We start from the raw sequence: 19,477 nt of genomic DNA on the forward strand, positions 1-19,477 counted from the left end.
CAGTTCTTATGATTCTTTATTGAATTGACCAACACAACCTTTCAAATAGAGGACATCTTCAAAGAGAGGACTGGCATTTGTAAAAGAGGACACCTGGGGCGTGTATGTTTGTTGGCCTCTCCCACCTTCAATAGAGCACTCTGCTGCCTGCTATCTTGATTCCCATTCCCAAGGTGAAATCCCCCTCCCCCGCACTTAGGAAGGGAACACGGTAATAAGCAGAGGAGAAAATTAGTGTGTGAACAGAATCAAGAGGGCCTACTTACTGCAGGCTTTATGCCTCCCTCACTTTTGTTCACAGAACATTCAAACAGGAGTGTGTACACTGTAGAGCACTCCTGCTTCAAATTTTAACACTACCTCAGGTGACCATGTGTCCTACTTTACAGAGGACTGTCCTCCATTTGAAGGGATGCCCAGACCAAGGCCTGTTTAAAAAGAAAGAGCCCTAAGAGCTTTTCTACACAAGACCTTTTATCTGCTGTATCTACTTTTGGTTTTATCACTGAATAGAGATTTGAGCACTACATGAAGAGCATTTCCTTTCTACTTTTCCAGTGCATGATCTCTAGGTGGCACTGTGGGGTAGCAGAATAGCACAATTTCACAAATGGAAAAAGCATTTCCTTTCACTCAATGTGAAAAAAAAAAACTCACTGAAAGTGCTCTTTAAACACAGAAGCAAAACTGGAGGGTCATGACAACCATCTTTCAGGGATGCTTTAAGGTGAATTCCTGCATTGAGCAGGGGGTTGGACTCAATGGCCTTATAGGCCCCATCCAACTCTACTATTCTATGATTCTAAAGAACCAGTAAATAACTGTGAGTAGGAAATGATGAGTGCATAATAAGTGTGTCATATAGAAAAGCTCTAAGAAGAGAAAGCCCAGGGGCTTTGAAGTTGCCCATCCACAGTGAGCACCTGGACAGGAGACTGAGCAGGCACATAAGTCATCTTGTCACAGCCTTCTTTATTATGGTGAGATCTATTTCAGTTCTATTTTGAACCATGTCATTTCTAAATTTGCATCTATACATATAAATTAGATTATGCAAATATTATGCAACATTGCCTCCTTTTGTTTTCTTTTTTCTTTTTCTTTTTGGTGATGCATAAGTGGCCACCTTCTCCCCCAGCTTCTTTTCTTGGGAGGCAATAGAGAGGCCCATGGATCTACCAGTCCCTGCCGGTTTTGTCCTGCTTCTTCTTCACCCTTTGTCTCACAAATGCCAGGCTTGTCTTTTGATTGTGAGGGGAATTTTAAGTCACAATGTGGTGGTGTGGATTGCAATTTAGCTATCCTTTCCACAGCAAAGACAGCTGTCCTCTCAGCGTGCAGGGACAGTTATGTTTTCTTCCACTTCCCCAGGCCTCTCCTTTAAATGGTGTTTCATTCAGGGGTCCTCATTCCTATGGTAACTATAGACCATTTTTAGCCTTTTCCCCATGGGATTTACTAATGTGGAAGCCCATTTAACATCCTGCCATCATCTAGAAATAATATTTTCAGATTAAATGTAAATCATTATATAACTTTGACAAACAACAATCCCAATTTCCAAAATATTCTTCAAAATTTCAGCTATAGAATGCCCCAAGCTTGCCCTCTTCATGGCACTGCTGATAAAAATAATATTAGAGATTCGCCAACTTTGGGCAAGACAGCTTTCTGGGGTTATAATCTTGCTAGTTGAACTCCTGCTTTTGTTCTGTTAAGAATTCTCTTCCGTGGAACAGCGTAGCTAGTTTATTTGAAAAAACTCTACCAAACCCATAATCAGCTCTTGGTTCCTGCCTTTTCTCCGCCATTTATTACTATAGATTTAAATGTTTTGCTGACTTCTCTCCCTTTCTATTTGGCTCATTACAGTTTATCAACAGTTTTAAAATGAACTTCAGCATTACAGCTAGCACGAAAAGTTATGTGTACATTTATTTCATGCGGTTTCACTTTTCAGGGATAAAGATTTGAAGGAGAATTTTGGGATCCTTTCACAGTTTCTCTCTAGTCTTAATGTTAGCTTCATTCTATTCTTTTTTTTATTGCCCACATTAGCCTTTTCCTATAATATTTATGTTACAGAAAATGATGTAACAAACTTTTTCTCCCTCATAAAAGCTTCTCTTTACTTTCATTAAAGATCTTCTCTGTATTCTTTAGACTGGTAATATTTTTATTCCAGTTCATGAGACTTTTTTTAAGGAAAGACATGTGCCATGATTCACACTTCATTGTTGACCTTAGTTCCGGCCTGCACCAGCTCTTGGGGCTCTTCCAGGGGGCGGGGCTTAGGAATCCCCTTGGAGTGCATCCCTGCTGCTATCTCCAATCTGAGATCAGAGGTAACAGTGGGGAGGTCCCCTGCTGGTACATGCCAGCAAGAGAACCCCTTGTTATCTCCAGTTGGAGTTAACAGCAAGGATGTGGTACAACCTGGGCATTGGGACTAACCCATGCTGGGGACAACAAACACTCCCCCCCCCCAATTGGTGAGTCCCAATGTCTCTCGTCCTGGTGGTAGAGGGGGTAAGAACATGGGGTGAGAACAGTGGTCTCCCATGTGGGCAAGTCCTATTGTGGGATGGAGGTGGGGTGGGTGAAACCAGTTGATTCCCCTTTGTACCTCTGCCAGAGAAGTGACAGAGACTCAGACACTTCTCTTTTGACCACCCAGCCTCCTTTCCCATTGCCAAGGCTTAGATAGTAAGAGAGTTTTGCAGCTGATGCTGTTATGTCCATTGAAATCAGTGGCTTTGTGACTCCTCTTCTTCTCCCCTATAATGTGAGATAAGGATGAAACATCATCACAAGTTCCTCTAACTCTAATCCATTCCTTATGCTGCCTGGAGAAACTGCTTCATGTTGCTTCATGGTAAGGCTGGCCCTACACTGACGTCCAATGGCAGATCACCCATTAACTGGAATTATTCTGGAATATGTTAATGATCAGTATATAAAATGTAGACAGACAATATAGATTTTCACAGCCCCAAACCAGCCCGAGTTAGATGCAAGCTTCTTAATGTGCAGCTGCTCCAGGACAGTTTATACTAGGAGTGGCAACTTGTAGCTCTCCAGATGTTGTTGAATTTCAACTTGAATCAGCCATCACTAGCATAGCCAATGGTGAGGGATGATGGGAGTTGTAGTCCAATAACTTCTGGAGAGACACAAGTTGCCCACCCTTTTTTATATGATACCGGGAAGTATATCCTTCTTGTTACACATGGAAAGCCTATTGATCTGGCTTGGAATACCAACTTTGGATAAATGTAAAATGGGGACCAGCATGTAGCCATGGCAGGTTTCCATGTTTAATAGAGTGAAGCTAACATGGGCTGATACCTGGATGCCTTACATACCTCTCACTTGTGTGTCATGGATAGCAAATAAAGGAATAATTTAAGAATAGATTAGCTGGGCCAGCAGTTGCAAACCCTACTGGCTAATGGGGGATTTCTGTTCATACTAGGGAGGTACAGATTTTATTAAATCTGTTCTGTCTGTGTTTTGCAGATTATCAAGCTTCTTTTTTTACATCGTCCACTCATTGACAGAATGAGATTATTTTTACTAGCATTGGGCTCTACTTGTGCTAATTCACATTAGTGCTCATGCACATCAGAGCTAATGCACCCTTGTGAAATTTCACTAATGCAAATTAGCTAATGAGAATTAGCACAACTAATTCGGCTCACAAGTGCACCGAATCCATGTGACTTGGAAAAAAAACCCCAATCTGCTGCTGAATCTGCAGGTCGGATTCATAGAAATCCAAACTCATTTGGATCCGTTGCCAATTTCTTTGACAGCTCTGATCCACAGATGTTTATGCATTAACCATTATAAGCAACAATGAGAAATTTGTTCCTCTTCCATTAGATAAAAATTGATCTGCTCACACAGAACACTTTTGTTTGGCCTCTAGTGTAGATGCTGCAGATGAGATCACTGGCTTTCAGTAATTTAGTCCTATTTGTAAAAAAGTAAAAGGGTGGGGCCCTGCAACAAAATGTTGTAGTGAATCACCAGTGTGTCTTTGTGTGTTTCCTGAGCCTGTGGCTGAGAAGATTGAAAAAATAATAGAAAGTATCAAAGATTGGAATCCTTGCTGCACTATCAGTTTGTATGGAAGTCAGTGTAGCATGATGCTTCTGCGTGCAATGGACAGCTGGATTCGACTTGGAAGGAGGTCTAAGGAGGCAATTTAAGTAGACTGACCATTGTTGCAACCTGACAAGTATGGTGGACTTTTGACTGGGACTCCAAACCACCTTCAGCCCCAGTTCTGGCCTGCTTTGTATGGCTGGTGTCAGGTCCTCTGAGCTTATCACCCTGTAAAGTAAGTGTTTAGAATAGCGGTCTATATTTTATTTTTTGTTTGTTCAGTTAGTGGTAGATTATGAAAGTGTATTCTATTTAATTACAATTTATTCTTACTATCCCATTTTCTATGTATATTGTTTATGTACATAACCGTATCCCTGAGAATGGATTTCCCCCTAAAATGTGATGGGCATAGAATACATTTTTTTTCTAGTATCCAGAGTTTTTCTCTTGCTTCCCCCCACCCGCCTGCCCAGTAGGTGCTATTCCAGTTTTGTGTCTATCATCTATACTTATAGAATACTGCACCCAGGGCCTGGCTCCTGACCAATCTTCAGCGTGAACTACACTGCAGGGCTGTCATAAAGCACTCTTTCCCAGCCACCACCCTTCCAGTTTGCAATATTGGAACAATGAACTGCATTTGCTTTGGGATTTACATCAGCAGGGTTATTTTTAAACGTTTCGCACTAAGAACTGAGATAGAAAGATCAGAAATTCTTTTCTTTGATGCTACATTTTGGGTTTTTTTTAAAAAATGGGTGGATAAGTGGAGTGGTGCTCTGTCCTGGCTACATGAAAATCCTGGGCTTCTCCATTGATTTCTGTGGGCAGCTGTCTTTGTCATCACTGGGGGAACATTTAAAAATAGCTTCTCAATGTAAACCAGGAAATGACCTATAAAGACAATGAGATGGTTCTTTCTACTCTTTTTATATGTCTTCTTCTGTGTCCTTTGCTCCATTTCTCTCAGGACAGGAGAGAAATGGAGCAAAGGATTTTCTACTTAACTCCTCTTGTCCCCTTGACTTATCTCCCAGCTAGCTTTTCCTGCCTGCCTCCTCGCTTCTTTTCAACCAGCTCCTAAGCAGGGAAGATCCAGAGCAGGAAGAAAGGGATCCATAGCAGGAGGAAGAGGAGCAGGAGGGAAGGGAGCCACTCCCATAGCTCAGAGCATGCATAGTCCTCATTGGAGTGTTTTGTGGTCTCTCCCCTGCATTGCCCCCACTCTGATTTTTGAAAGATGTTTTGTACTTCCTTAAGCCTGTACTTCTGTAAAGATATTTTGTATTTCTGTGTCCCCTTTGCAGGTAGATACCTTCCTTTTGTTCTCAGTGGCCCTGCTTTTGCTGCAAAGCTATTGTCACTCTGGGGCTCAGTTCTGTATTAGTAGGAGGGAATAGCCATTGGGGATTGATCCCCTCAATGGCAGGACAACAGGACTGTCTGTTCATTATCATATGATGGTTGAACACAGATGCTCTGTGTAAATCTGCCCTTAACTTCCATGGTTCGTCCACAGACATTTGCATACCTTTGCACCACTTGGGATCCATCTGGACAGATGTGAATGAAGCCATTTTGTCCTTTCTGCTGTTTATCCTCAGTGCTTCCTTTGGAAAAGAGCAAGGAAACCCAGGCAGAAGCAACTGATACACCAGGAGGATTCCATTCATATCACAACAGGTTGGCATGCCCTGTTTTACAGTTCAAGCAGCGTATGAAAGGGACAGACTGAGTAAATGAGCCTTTCCTTTAAATAGAGGTGGGCAATGTGTGGCCCTCCAGATGTGGTTGAGCTCTAGTTCCCAATAGCTCTGGCCAATGGTCAGGGATGATGGGAGTTATAGTCCCAAGAAAAACTGGAGGACCACAAGTTTCCCATTCCGGCTTTAAAGTCTATCAACGAAAGAGATTGCTTAGGGAAAAAAGCATGAAAAACGTGTTTTCACAAAGACAGGAGTAGATGGCTTGTTGCAAATTTACAAATTCATTTAAAAAAACACCAAGAAGTCTAACTGCAACAAAATAAAACTTTTTTATTATTTCAAAGGAACACATTTATTTACAGAAACATTTTAGAACATACACTAAATTGCATCCTTTCATCACAAGTCCTTGCTTGTACGAAGTGTCTTTGACAGATCAATGGCCCCTCAAAATTCAATGTCTCTGACTTACTGCAAGTATGAAATTAGAAGTGTGGAAGGACAGTTGCGATTGGGCTGAAAATACAGAGAAAATATCCCTGCCCTATGCTTTTCCCTTTCAAAATATTTTTGGAGCCATATTTTTTCCAGTAAAGTAATTTTCAAGTTAAAGAGAAACATTACTTAACAGAGATACCCAAAATAAGAGAACAGCCTATCTCTAAATTAATACATATATAATTTAGACTATTATACTCCGTACCAGAAGTGCGGTGTATGATTAACATATATGAGAAAACTGTATTTTAGTTATAACAGAGGTGGGCAGACTTTAGGCTTCTACTTTGTTTTTTTAGTAAAACTCTGAGATGCACCAACCAGAACCTGGTACAAGAGACATACGCTTATGGCATGTCTAGATGAAGTGATATCCTGGGAATCACCCCAGGATCATCCCTGTGCATGATCCCTCCCTTGCCCCAGGATAGCTGGGATGGTTTTAATCCTGGCTTTCCCCCCAGTCTCGGGATTGTCCTGAGACAGCGGGACATGTGGACAGCCTTCCTGGTTTCTTCCTGGCTCCTCGCGAGTAACCGTGAGGTGCCAGGAAGCAAGCACAGGGCACAGCGCTCTTCAAACGCTCCCTGCCCATTGGGGGTGGGGGTAGTGGGGTTGGGGCTTCTTTTTTTTTGCTTACTTTTTCGCTGGAGCACTTGTGTACTCCAGCTCCTGTGTTTGTTTTTAAAAGTGGCGGGCGCGACATCCTCCATCCTCCCGGGACGTTGCGTGCCGCATGTAGACGGAGGGGGAGGATCTCACAATCATCATATTGCGAGATCATTTCCCTCCACCCCACTGGTCTAGCCATGCCCTCAGAGTGCTGTCTAAAACAGACATCAGAGGCTTCCCCACTGAACATTCCTTAGTCTGCAAACCTGCACACAGTTATGCACGGCTGACTCCCGCTGAAATCAAAGTGATCTATCGACATGGGACCGTAGACCAGACTGCATGCTTAGACAACTTATAATAAGCAGGATAACATGTAATGAAGAACATGTGGGGAGGTGTTGCTTGCCAGTAGGGAAACACCTAGAAATATTAAATGGGTAATAAAGAGAAGATGGTAGTAGGAGAGAGAGAGAGAGAGAGAGGGAAAGAGAGAGATTCAGCACTGGAAAGAAAGGACGGTGGACTGGGAGCAGAATGTGGAGGAACTGACTTTAAAAAGCTTTAAATGAGAAAACATTTTTACTTCAGACATCGCAATAAAGCCACAGTGAAGATGAATGAAACTAGTAATATTCTTTGCACATAGAATTGTATTAAAGTTGGCAGTATTAGCTCCACACTCTGTTCCTTTCCTTTACGTTCATTACTGGGTTTTTTTTAAAAAAACAACAACACGAAAACAAGGCATGCAATACAAGGAAGAACTCCATGAATTCTCACTCCCTGATCTGATTCTGACCATAGGAACAATAACTTGGCTCCAATCCTCTCCTGGTACAGTCAGTAATGTCCATGTCACAAGTCTCACAGTGGCATTCTGTTGCCACTGGGTAGGAATAAAACGATTCCGTGTGACCAGCACAGCCTGGGATCTTTACAGTCTCATACATAATTGCCTTGAATGTGCAGACTTTCTGGACATATTTCTTTAGTAGGAGGTACTTATCAATAGGATCCTAAGGATGACAAAATAAAGACAGACTGGATATTAAATGCATTTGCTAATGTTGGCCTTTTAGCAGTGATTAACCATAGCTTTCTATTATTTTTAAGAACTCAATCAAAAATTATACTGATTATATTCTCTCATGATTTCAGTGAACTTTGAACAACTCACTAAACTAAATTCAATTCCTATTTTAGGATCTGTCATATCTGAAACACTTGTTACAGGATAACATGTTCGGTATCCAGTGGGCAACACCGTACACATGTTGCTCAACAGCAAAACAGGCAACTCTATAAACTGGAACAAATTTTAAAGTGCACAATGTCTTCCCAAGCAAGTGATCATTTGCTTATTGCTTTGGACAAAAACTTCAAGATGGAGTCCATGGTGCTTTGGGGTTCAGCCTTACATGGTACTTAGTGTATAGAATTCAACTATCTGCTAATGAAATCCTTGACCACAGCCTGCTGTCTGATGCAGAAGTTATCCTTAAATGTGCAAGGTATCATGGTGTGAATTACATAAATTATATAAAATCACACTTTCTGTTACATACATGATGGGATCTTCAACAAGGAGTTTGACTTGCAAATCCCCTGGAACTTCATACCACTGTGCCAGCAGGGCCAGCCTAAATGCAGGATGATTTGTGAGATCTATGAATTGGAGTTATCCGTATGTGTCTGGGGAGACAACTGTTATTTGGAAGTAAGTCCTTCCAGGAAACTGGAGTGTGAAACTCCAATCTCAAGGCTGAAATCCCAATGTGCACTGTAACACAACTGCTCTTATGTCTGAATAAACATGCATATAATTACTCTGTTGGCGTATTTATTTGGAAGTACATTCTACAAACTTTCTTCTGCTTACATGTACTTAAGATCACAGGGTTCCAGAATGATTCCTGTCAATGATCTCAACTGGCAAGGATAGAATTATTATTTTAAAAATATATTTTGCTAAAGTGTTTGTCAGAAACTAGAACCATGGCTTAAATGGTATTATTTTGGAAATACTTCATTACTCACTTAGACTGATGGATCCTTACCTTTGTGAAGCAATAGCCAGAGCACCAAGTTGCATTCACGCTAATGCAAAAGCCACACTCTTCATTCTCCACCACTATTGTGACATTGGACAGCTCACAGTGATTACAGCAGATTGTTTTCCAGCAAAGTAACAGGACATAGAAATTAATTGTCTTCATCCTGTAGTGCAAATCAGAGAATTCAGAGGCACAGGAGCAGCATTGCTTATGGTTCTACATACCTTTAGGAGCAAATAACATTAGTATTCTTTGTACACTGATACAAAGTCCAACATTTAAAAGGAGAGAGAGGATGGATAAACACAGAGTATCATCAACAAAATAGATCTTTAGCGTTATTGTTAGAAGATAAGGGATTTCTTTAATTTGTGTTTGTGTGTGTGTTAATCTGATTATACTTGAGAGAAAATAAAGAAATAATCAAACACATTTCCACTGAATAGACCTCTATTGCTCTTACAAATAAGTTATTTTATGTTATCAAAAAGGAAAACAGAATAAATGCATTAAAAGAGGCAGCAAAAGATTATTACTATTTTTTCTTTTTAAAATGAAGTTTTTGTATCTAAAGTTTTACAAAGTCCTTGTCATTTCCCAAACAGTCTTTATTAAGAATCTGATGAAAAGTTACCTGAATTAGATTTGCCTTGCTGGAATTAGTTGTGGAGAGAGGAAAGCCTCACATTGTCCTTTTATACAAAATCAGATGTAACTTACACCTGGAGGATTTGCAGGGTATTAAGATAAATGGCATTAGTTTAAATCCTGATGAGAGAGAACAAATATTTAGCCAGACAGTGAGATAAAACCTTGTAAAAAGATGGCCATGAATAATGGTGTTGAATTCCAAATAACAGTTAAGAATTTCACCAGAAGGAACTGACTTGTGGCTTGTTAAATTTTGTAATAGTTTTTTTTATCAGCAATATTATAATGCAATAAAGCCTACCACAGCCTATCCCAACCTGATGCCCTCCAAATGTTTTGGACTACAACTCCCAGCATTCCTGATCATTGGCTATGCTGGCTGGTGCTTATGAGAGTTGAAGTCCAAAGCATCTGGAGGGCACCAGGTGGGTAGAGCCTATGCTATGCTAACCATGGACAATGACTTGGACATTGAGAGGTGTTCTGAAGGACCGAGAGGTGTACTGAATGTAGGTGCCTGTCTGTCCCATCTTAGGCCTAATCTACACCAAGAAGGATATTGCACTATGAAAGTTATATTAAAGCAGTATATAAGACATAGAAGCCACACCAAGCAGATTATAGCACTGTGAAAGCAGTATATGGTATGTGTTAATGGGTCCCAACAATTGTCAGTGCACTTCAATACTGCTATAAAGCAGTAGTGTGGCTCCTGCCTTTTATATACTGCTTTCATAGTGCAATATCCTGCTTGGTGTGGAATAGGCCTTGGTCTACATGCTCTTGCCTGGGGCTTAAGCTCCATGGGTCATTATTATTTGCCTACAGATGATGATGATGATGATGATGATGATGATGATGACTTTCTCATTCATGGCGGTTTTTCTAGATGAACATGACAGGCTTTGCCAAATCATGCTGTCTTTTACAGATTCAGGAGTTTCTGAAGGTTTTCTGTATAGTTTTTTTGATAGGGTTGCTGTTCCTTCTATGGATGTTCATGTGCTTGTTGTTGGTACATCCGTGCTTTCAATATTGGTATTCTGTTGTGCTATTTCTTCTTTGATTTTTGGAATTTCATGTTCTGTTAGCATTTTGTTGTTGATTATAACTCTTTTTTGATCTATTAGTCTTTGTTCTGTTACAGCGTCCGTTAGGTGGGGGTATATTTGCAGAACTAGTCTATGAAGTTCTGTTCAGTATCCTGATGCTATTGTTTCAAGTTGTGTGCTTTTGTAGTAACAGCGCATAACGTTATGTTTCATTTTCGTCTGACCAAGCTAAGCGTTGCCTTGGGTGTCCTGCTTTGGTGATTGCCTGTGGAGCAGGCAAAATGCGTCTGGGGGAGTTTGGGTGGTTGTGCTTTGCCTTATTCATTGCCTGTTCATTTCCATTTTGGCTGACTGTTAGGTTTGTGCAGCATTCTCGGCCTTGACACTGCCCATTCAAGGCTTTTTTTCTAGTGTTAGGAACCATTTTTCACACTAACAGTATTAGTGTTAGAAACCATTTTTTCACACTAATGCTTGCATAGTGACTGTACTTTGTTTGAAAGCCTTTTTTCCTTACAGTATGGCAATTTTAGTGTGAGATATGCAGGGTTTTTTTCTTTCAGAGATCTTAACATGTGGGACACGGTTCACCCACCAAGAAATATGCTTTGCCCCTTCTGTGTCACCCCCCCCCCCCGAATTTTTTTCCTGGTGCCACCAGTGTCCCCAATTCCATTTCTCTTGCCAGTTCACAAAGACAAAATAAGTACATAGCTTAACCATGCTTTCCCCATAGTAGAATGCCTGATGAATAGAAATTGTTACATTTTAGGCCATAGGATCATAGAATAGTAGAGTTGGAAGGGGCCTATCAGGCCATCAAGTCCAACCTGGATCAGATAGTGTCACTAGCATTATTCTCTCCTGCTTCTGAATGTGGTGGTGCAAATGGTGACATTACCCAACTGTCTTTGAAAGCGTTGCACTGATGCCTCTGGCAGCTTTTCATCATCATAAGTTGCCATGTAATATTTGTTCTACCCCTGCCCCCCACAATTTGTTTCCTGTTCTGTCTTGTGAGTCTACTTTCTCACTGCCATTGTCACCAGCTGGTATCATTCCACATCTCTTTTCCTCATTATTGCTACCACTTGCTGGCTTGACTGGCAGAGAGCCAGTGAGCAAGTAGGCAGTGGCATCTACTGCTCCTCTTTCTTGAGTTGTTCACCACAGCCCCAAGATCTCTTTCTTGGTCAGTCACTGCTAGCTCAGATCCCATCACCTTGTACTTGCAATTGACATTTTTTTTGCCCTAAGATGCATCACTTTACCCTTGCTTACATTGAACCACATTTACCATTTTGATGCCCATTCTTCCAGTTTGGAGAGATCCTTGCAATCCCTTTTTGTTTTAACTAACCTAAATAATTTTGTATCTTCAGCAAACTTGGCTACTTCACTGCTCTCTCCTAATTCCAGATCATTTATGCATAAGTTGAAAAGCATTGGTCCCAATACTGATCCCTCTCAGACCGCCCTGTTTACATCCCTCCATGGTGGTGGTGGGGAGGTGTATCCATGTCTTACTCTTGTGCTGTTGAAGCATGGAGCCTGAGGCAGGTCTGAATTGGTGCTTGATAAAATATTCATCTGACTGGTTCTCCATAAGCCCAAACTGTCATTGAGCTCCCTCTGACAATAATTTCCCTCTACACATGTGGAAACAGAATTGGTGAGAAAAACTCAACTCCATTTTAAAAACAAGGCCCCAAATGGCTTATGTGAATAAGCTGCTGGAGATAACAAAACTAGTTAATAAGAACTAATTAGCATTCTTGTGCCAGATTCCCAGCAATACCAGTACTATTCTGAGGGAAAGCCACACACACAATTCTTTCTTATAATTCTTAGTGCCCAGCCACAGAATCTCAAGGGACATAACAAATATATCTTGCTAATACTAACAAATTTCTAATACTAACAAATGGTGGGTTAAGTTAGCCAAAATTAAGCGCATGTTTTTGGTGACAGTTCTTCAAGGAAGCCATGCTGGATAAGTCAGAAGGCCTTGCTTGTGAATGAGTAACTCTGGTGATGTAAATCAACAAACTGAATGACGACCATTTTCTCCTAGAAAGGGGATCCTGCCCCTGCTGTCTCTTTTGGAAAGACGGTATCAGAGGAATGTAATGTTCGTGTCCCATTCCATAGAAACCATATAACGTGGGCCCCCGAGTCTGCTGTTTCTCACTGTTAAAAGGTTCCTTGCAGTCTTTTCAAATCTTTCCTTATCCGCCTTGTTGTCTTGGATTTCCCAGCTTTGGCTGCACTGCCATTGTTGTACCCAGTTAAGCAATCACACCCACCTATTACTGCTTGGGACCCACAGAAGAGAGCACTTGCAGGGCTGCTCCCAATCTCTGCTTCCAAGCAGAAGAACTGTGAAATGCTTCAGTAGCCTTGTTTCTGAGCTAGCAGTGAATATACACCAACCTTTTGTCTTGGAAACCTAATTGATACTCGACTGCCTATTGTTAAGTGGATGCATGCTCTGAGGAATCAAATCATTATCTCCTCTAGCTCACCTCTCCCCTGTTGCTGTTCATCACAGCATTGCCTTGCTATGAAAGACAGGCAGATACCAGTACATTTAGCCTTCGTTTACTTTCTCCTTACATTAGCTTGCAACATTTTGCTCCGTGTTCTCCTTTGCTGCCCTCTGTGGTCGTCCCCCCCAATCTCTCCACCCCTTCCTAGGATCAATGCACTTCCCCCCTGGAGAGACAAATGATATATCCACACTACACACTTACATAAAACACAATTAGCATTTTTACAACTTTAGACTAATTTCAGTCTTGGACTAGTTAAACTGGCATGCCTTGCCCCACCTCCTGCACAAGTATGCTGGGAATTGTATGGATGCCTAAATTCCCTACTACCCTATTTCTTCGATTCTAAGACACACTTTTCCCCCCATATAAACATCTCTAAAAATGGGGTGCGTCTTAGAATCGCGGGTGTGTCTTAGGTTTTTTTTTTCTGTTGGTGGTACTGAAATTAGTGTGCGTCTTACAATCAATGGCATCTTACAATCGAAGTAGACATTCTTACTCATAGCACTACAGTTCCCAAGATTCGGTAGAGAGAAGGAATGACTGTCACACTAATTTTTGAGTCATCTGTAGTGTGGAGGCAGCAGGAATATCAACACCCTTGGGCAAATGGGCCGGGATGTTTCCTAAACTCATGATCCATGCAGAGCTAGGGTGGCCACTCCTATCATCCCAACAGAGGAAAGGCAACATCCCAAAAGAGGACACAGATCTGAATAAAATGTGCATATGCTAATGAATATGCATAGATGCAACATTAGAGATGATGATTTAGGCCTAATCTACACCAAGCAGGATATAGCACTATGAAGGCAGTATGAAAGTGGTATATGGTATGTGTCAATGGGCCCCAACAGTTGTTAGTGCACTTCAATACTGCTTTAAAGCTGTAGTGTGGCTCCTGCCTTTTATACCATTTTCATAGTGCAATTATCCTGCTTGGTGTAGATTATGGCTTAATTTACATATAAATAACACACATTTCAGTGGCAAAGACTGTGATCCAGGGCCAGATCTATACCTTGTGTCAAATCCTTACAATCTCATCATGGTAACACTGTATCCCTCTTTCACGTTTTTATCTTGTAGGACACACAATGACATATCTTGTGGTATTTTGGATAATGTGGAATAAAAAGCAGGAAGTAACACTATGAAAGCAGTATATGGAATGTATAACATGCCCCAAGAGTTATCAGTGCACTTCAGTACTGCTATAAATGAATAGTGTAGATCTAGCCCAGGTGAGCTGTGTGCCTGCTCAGTCTGCTATTCAGGGGCTATTTGTTGTAATTTCTTCTTCTTCTTCTTCTTCTTCTTCTTCTTCTTCTTCTTCTTCTTCTTCTTCTTCTTCTTTTTTTTTTTATTTTTAAAGCAGCCTTGGACAGGGGAGTCCCTTCATATAAAGCGCACCTTCAAATATAGGATGGCTTTGGGAAAGCCCTTCAAAGAGAGGGCTGCCCTGTGGTGGGCCTGCTGAGGCTTATGCACCAGCCAGGGCCACACCGTCTAGAATGCCCTGGACATCACCATTCCCACCTATTTGCTCACTTGCCCTCTCCCTCTGGCCCCGAAGGAGCAAGTGAATGATGGTGATGGTGAGAAGGCAGAACAGCAGCTGCCATCATCTGTTTGCTCATTGGCTCTTTGGCAAGGAAACATGATAAAAATGGTGAGGTGGAGCCAGCTGATGGCAATGAGAAGGACTCCCATTGATTTGCTGGGAATACTGAGGTGGTGCCCCCAAACATAGCCCCCCCCCCACTGCAAATCTAGAGCTGGAAATGGACCCTCTGCAGAATTTCACCAAGCTGAGGGCACTATTAATCTCAGGAAGTCCCTCAGATCAGGTTATGATCTCTCGAAGTCTCATTTCCAGAGTTTTTGAAGCATTTTGTCCCATGATTTTTGGCCTGATAATTGTCATGCTGTTTAGACTGCCACCATTCCCATGTCATAAATGGAAAAGGAGACTGAGTGGGAAGGATTTCCTAAAAGGCATCTGATAAAGTAGGAATTTAACTTTAATGACTGATGTCCATTGCAACACTGGCAGGATCTACACTATTGCTTTAAAATGGTTTATAACAGTAGTGACAACTGTTGGGGCTCAGGACACGCTCCCTATACAGTTTTCAAACCATTTTCAAAGTGTCATATCCTGCTTGGTGTAGGTCTGGCCAGTCCTTTCCGCCTCTGATCAACTGCAGCTTTCCCCCTTCATAGCTTCAAACATATTGTAAAGAAAAAAAAACCCACAAGAGAGAGTTGTCCCTTTGCCAATAAGATAATCAAAAAGAAGGTAGAAATACAGGGAATGAAAACATTCCAAATAAACAAAAATTTAAAAAAGATCAATGGATCACTGCTGAACTTCCATCAGATTGTTAATCCAAGAGTAGCAAAGCGGTTCCTATTTTATTACCCAATGATTCTGTACTAATCTGTGCCACATTGGTCAATGCTACCATCTTGTTGTAACTTTGAACATTCAGTAAATTATGTTGGCTCTCCTGAAGTAATGAACCTGGTTTGAAAAATCATGTGTTTTACAGATGGAAACTTTTCAGACTTATTTTTATTTGACTTCTTTGTTTTTATAGGTTCAGAAGGCAAGCCTCAAGCTCTGCAGTAGTTCCGAAATGGCTAAACACATGGTGTATTGTGGTAACAGCTTTAATGAGAGGTGCTCAGTTCTAACTCTCAGTATGTATGGCAAGATGGTGTGTTTGTTATTCAGGTAGTATAGGCACAAAGCTTAATACAAAGTAATGTAATATTATTGCCAATTTCTTCAAACTTCATATTAGCTCTAACTTCTTAGGATATTAAAAACCAACTATCCTGGGATTTGTTTTGAGACCTTAGAGATTTATGATTGCTGCAATGCTTCGTGTTTTGGATCTTGTTAAATTGATATGTTTCTGGGTAAATTGAATAGTGTCTGTATTTGAAAGCTGTTCCTCATTGAAAATGTGGCTTAGGGCATTCATGTGGATTTTGAAAAAATAAATAAATATACGCTCTATTAAATTTCCATGCAGTGCAGGGGAATGAAAATGTCATACCCTAAATTGGGAACACTATGCTCAGGAGAACCAGGATAGTGTGGTGCAGGGATGGGCAACTTGGGGTGTATGTGTCCAGGGGCCACTTTTGCCCCCCTCCCAGATGACTCCAGAGGCTGTACTCCTGCCACTGTAGCTCTGGCAGACTTGGTGATGGCAACACACACACAAAACACAGTTGTTTTCAGGCTAAATTTGTTTTTGCCTTCTGTATCCATTTGCCACTGAACTTTGGTGGCAAACTGCCAATGTTTTTGCCACTGCAAATTTTGGTGGCACAGCTGTGGTGGAGGCTGCGTACGGCCAGTAAAACAGTATGTTGCCCATCAATGATCTCTTGGTTAAAGAGTACAATTTGGAAGAAGACAGCTGTGCAGTTCATGGCACAGGCTTAGGCAAGTCACTAGCCCCTAATGAGGCATTCTATTGTTAACTAACATCTGAAGGGGAAGAGCAAGGATGAGAAAGCTAGCCCTATCCCCTCTGTCGCTGTCGTCATTGCCCTCTATGAGCCCATGGTGAACGTCTTCAGTGGGAAGACTTTTATATCCGCTTTTGATGTAGGACCCTGATTTTCCAAGGCTCCACATCATTCAAGAGAAAAGGCTCCCTGTTGCAGAAGTTCACCCTCAACGGGCCGGTTTGCATGACACGAGGGTGGCTAATAAGCCACAGTGGCTTGTTAGTCATCCTGCATGTGCTGGTCGCAGGCTGGCCCAATTTACATAATTAGCCACATTGTCGTGATTTCTCATGTTATCCAAACCTGGTGATGGTTAGGGTTGCTGGGGTGGTTAAAAAACCACCTGAACTTATGGTCTGTTGTGGGATGACATGAGAAACCACGGCAGGGCTTGAATCGGTAATTTGGCATCCAGGGGCGCCGCCACCCACCATGGCTTAAACCAGGTCAATATGTGGAGGGTGATGAGGATGGGAATGGAAGTAGGATAGACCTAGCATTCTAGTCCTCCCATGCTTATTAAATTTAAAAATAGAATGTCTGAGAATGACTACTTTCTCCCATCCTAGAGCTTCCCTAAATGAGTGATATATTGCATGTTCGTGATTGGCCACTCCTGGAAGTTTGTGGGTCTATTATACCATGTTGTCAATGTCCAGGATGTCTCCTGCACTATCCCCTGGAAATCTCTTTAAGAAAAACAAAGATACTGTGGTATTATCTGGGAGGTTGTGGGATCTCCCCATGTGTAAACTTAGCATTTCACTGTAATTCCACTCCTGGATGGCACTGTTTTGTTAAGCTCAATGGAGGCTTTCCGAGAAGGGAAGTTTTCAATCCAAAATCACATGGTCATGTGTAAAGGACCATGTCATGATGGGAAGACTGCAGAAGACTAAAGCCCAGTAAGGATGCCAGATTTTTCCTGTGTGTAGAGAAGTTCCTAATCTGCATTACAGGGTTATTTTTGTGGTGGTGAGATTATAATGGAAAATAGTATGCTGCCTTAAGCTTCATAAAGGAAAAGTGGTCTATCTATCTATCTATCTATCTATCTATCTATCTATCTATCTATCTGAGATGTATCCTGATCTGAAAAAAACAAGGCAAAACACTTCTGCCATGTCAAATTAAACGTTGCTTTAGGTAAGGCATCATTTATAATTGTGTGATCAATACACAGGAGTGGTGTACACACACTGGTGGTAATCTTTTGTCAGGAATGGTTCTACTGCGAGGGCATTCCAGTCCACACCATTTGTCTTTAGAAAAGTATGAGATGAGATTTTGCCCTGTGTTGGACCTATGGAAGCCAATACTGGGGAACCCCAACCTGGAGAAAATATGTCATTGGTGCCTTGTGAGCATGCTCCAGGCTCAGCTATAAAGTCGTAACTATCAACAGAGGCAGGTCCCTGGTGATTTGTGTGAGGGTAGTGGCAGGTCACTTCCTCTTTCACCACTTGTGTTAGCCTGTGGTGAGAGGGCAGGTTTAACATGAGGGGATATGGCGATATTTAACATCAGAATATGGCGTCTCCTTGGATTCTATGAAATTATTGTGTTAATTTATTTGATAAATATTTTCTCTCTCTCTTGGCATCTGTTAGTTCCAGGGTGGATTTGTCTATTTTAATGGTTCATCCAAATGATTTTAAATATACTGACTGCTGAAGTATGGTATGAGGGTTGGCTCTTCCGTTCCTATTACAGAAATTCTGTGTACTTTCCTCCCCTCTGTGGCCTCTGCTGGTGGATATAACCCTAGGGGCGCAATGCTATGCATGTTTAGACAGAAAAAAATGTCCCACAACACCCAGCATTCCCACAACTTCCAGTGTTCTCCACTCAGCTGGCTGAGAAATGCTGGGAGTTGTAGGACACTTTTTTTCTGTCTAAACATGCATAGCATTGCACCCTAAGTGGTAAAAATCTGGATTGTATTTTATTACCCCATTGTTTGTTTCATGTATTCATGAAACTTGCATTGATTGTCTGACTTGGTGTGCTAAGACTTGAATTGTAACTACGTTTAGAGGTTGATTGTTCTGTTTTTGTTAGAGAATTGTATATATTATTTTTGTTGGATATTTTATTTGATACCACTGTATTTGTTTCTGTATGATGGTATTGTTAGCCACTTTAGGCTTCTTTTGGAGGGAAAAGTGGGATACAAATAAATGATGGTGATGACACAATGAGCTTTACTTCAAAGTAAAGTTCATTGAAGTCAGTTGAACTTACTAATAAGTAACCATGTTTAGAAACATGTTGAGGTGCTAATGGTGGAAATCTTGAATAGGCCTGGGCACACTGTGGGAATTCAACCCATAAGCCTTACATAGTAGCCTAAATGTACCACTGCTGCCACCTAGTGACTTTTTAGAACACAAGAACAACATAAGAACACATGAAGAGCCATGCTGGATCAGACCAAGGGTCCATCTAGTCCAGCACTCTGTTCACACAGTGGTCAACCAGCCATTGGCCAGGGATGAACAAGCAGGGCATGGTGCAATAGTACCCTCCCACCCATGTTCCCCAGCAACTGGTGCACACAGGCTTACTGCCTCGAATACTGGAGATAGCACTCAACCATCAGGGCTAGTAGCCATTGATAGCCTTCACCTCCAGGAATTTATCCAACCCCCTTTTAAAGCTATCCAAATTGGTGGCCATCACTTCATCTTGTGGTAGTGAGT

At 41.5% G+C, this 19,477-nt stretch overlaps 1 protein-coding gene across 1 annotated transcript; it reads right to left on the reverse strand.

Annotated features, from left to right (window-relative positions):
- Positions 1-7,708: 7,708 nt before the first annotated feature.
- On the reverse strand, positions 7,709-9,148 carry FSHB (follicle stimulating hormone subunit beta). The gene is made up of 2 exons (XM_063118787.1): positions 8,990-9,148; positions 7,709-7,948 (listed from the first exon to the last, which is right to left on the reverse strand). The coding sequence occupies exons 1-2, from the start codon at positions 9,146-9,148 to the stop codon at positions 7,709-7,711; spliced, it is 399 nt and encodes a 132-aa protein (XP_062974857.1).
- Between the last annotated feature and the right edge of the window lie 10,329 nt (positions 9,149-19,477).

Source organism: Elgaria multicarinata, chromosome 2 (assembly GCF_023053635.1).
Source record: "Elgaria multicarinata webbii isolate HBS135686 ecotype San Diego chromosome 2, rElgMul1.1.pri, whole genome shotgun sequence".
Taxonomy (NCBI): domain Eukaryota; kingdom Metazoa; phylum Chordata; class Lepidosauria; order Squamata; family Anguidae; genus Elgaria; species Elgaria multicarinata.

Bases quoted from the DNA above. Each gene is read 5' to 3' on its own strand.
- FSHB (XM_063118787.1), bottom strand. From the start codon at position 9,148: ATGAAGACAATTAATTTCTATGTCCTGTTACTTTGCTGGAAAACAATC. The intron at 7,949-8,989 runs GTAAGGATCCAT...TGTCATCCTTAG, and splicing joins CTGGCTATTGCTTCACAAAG to GATCCTATTGATAAGTACCT.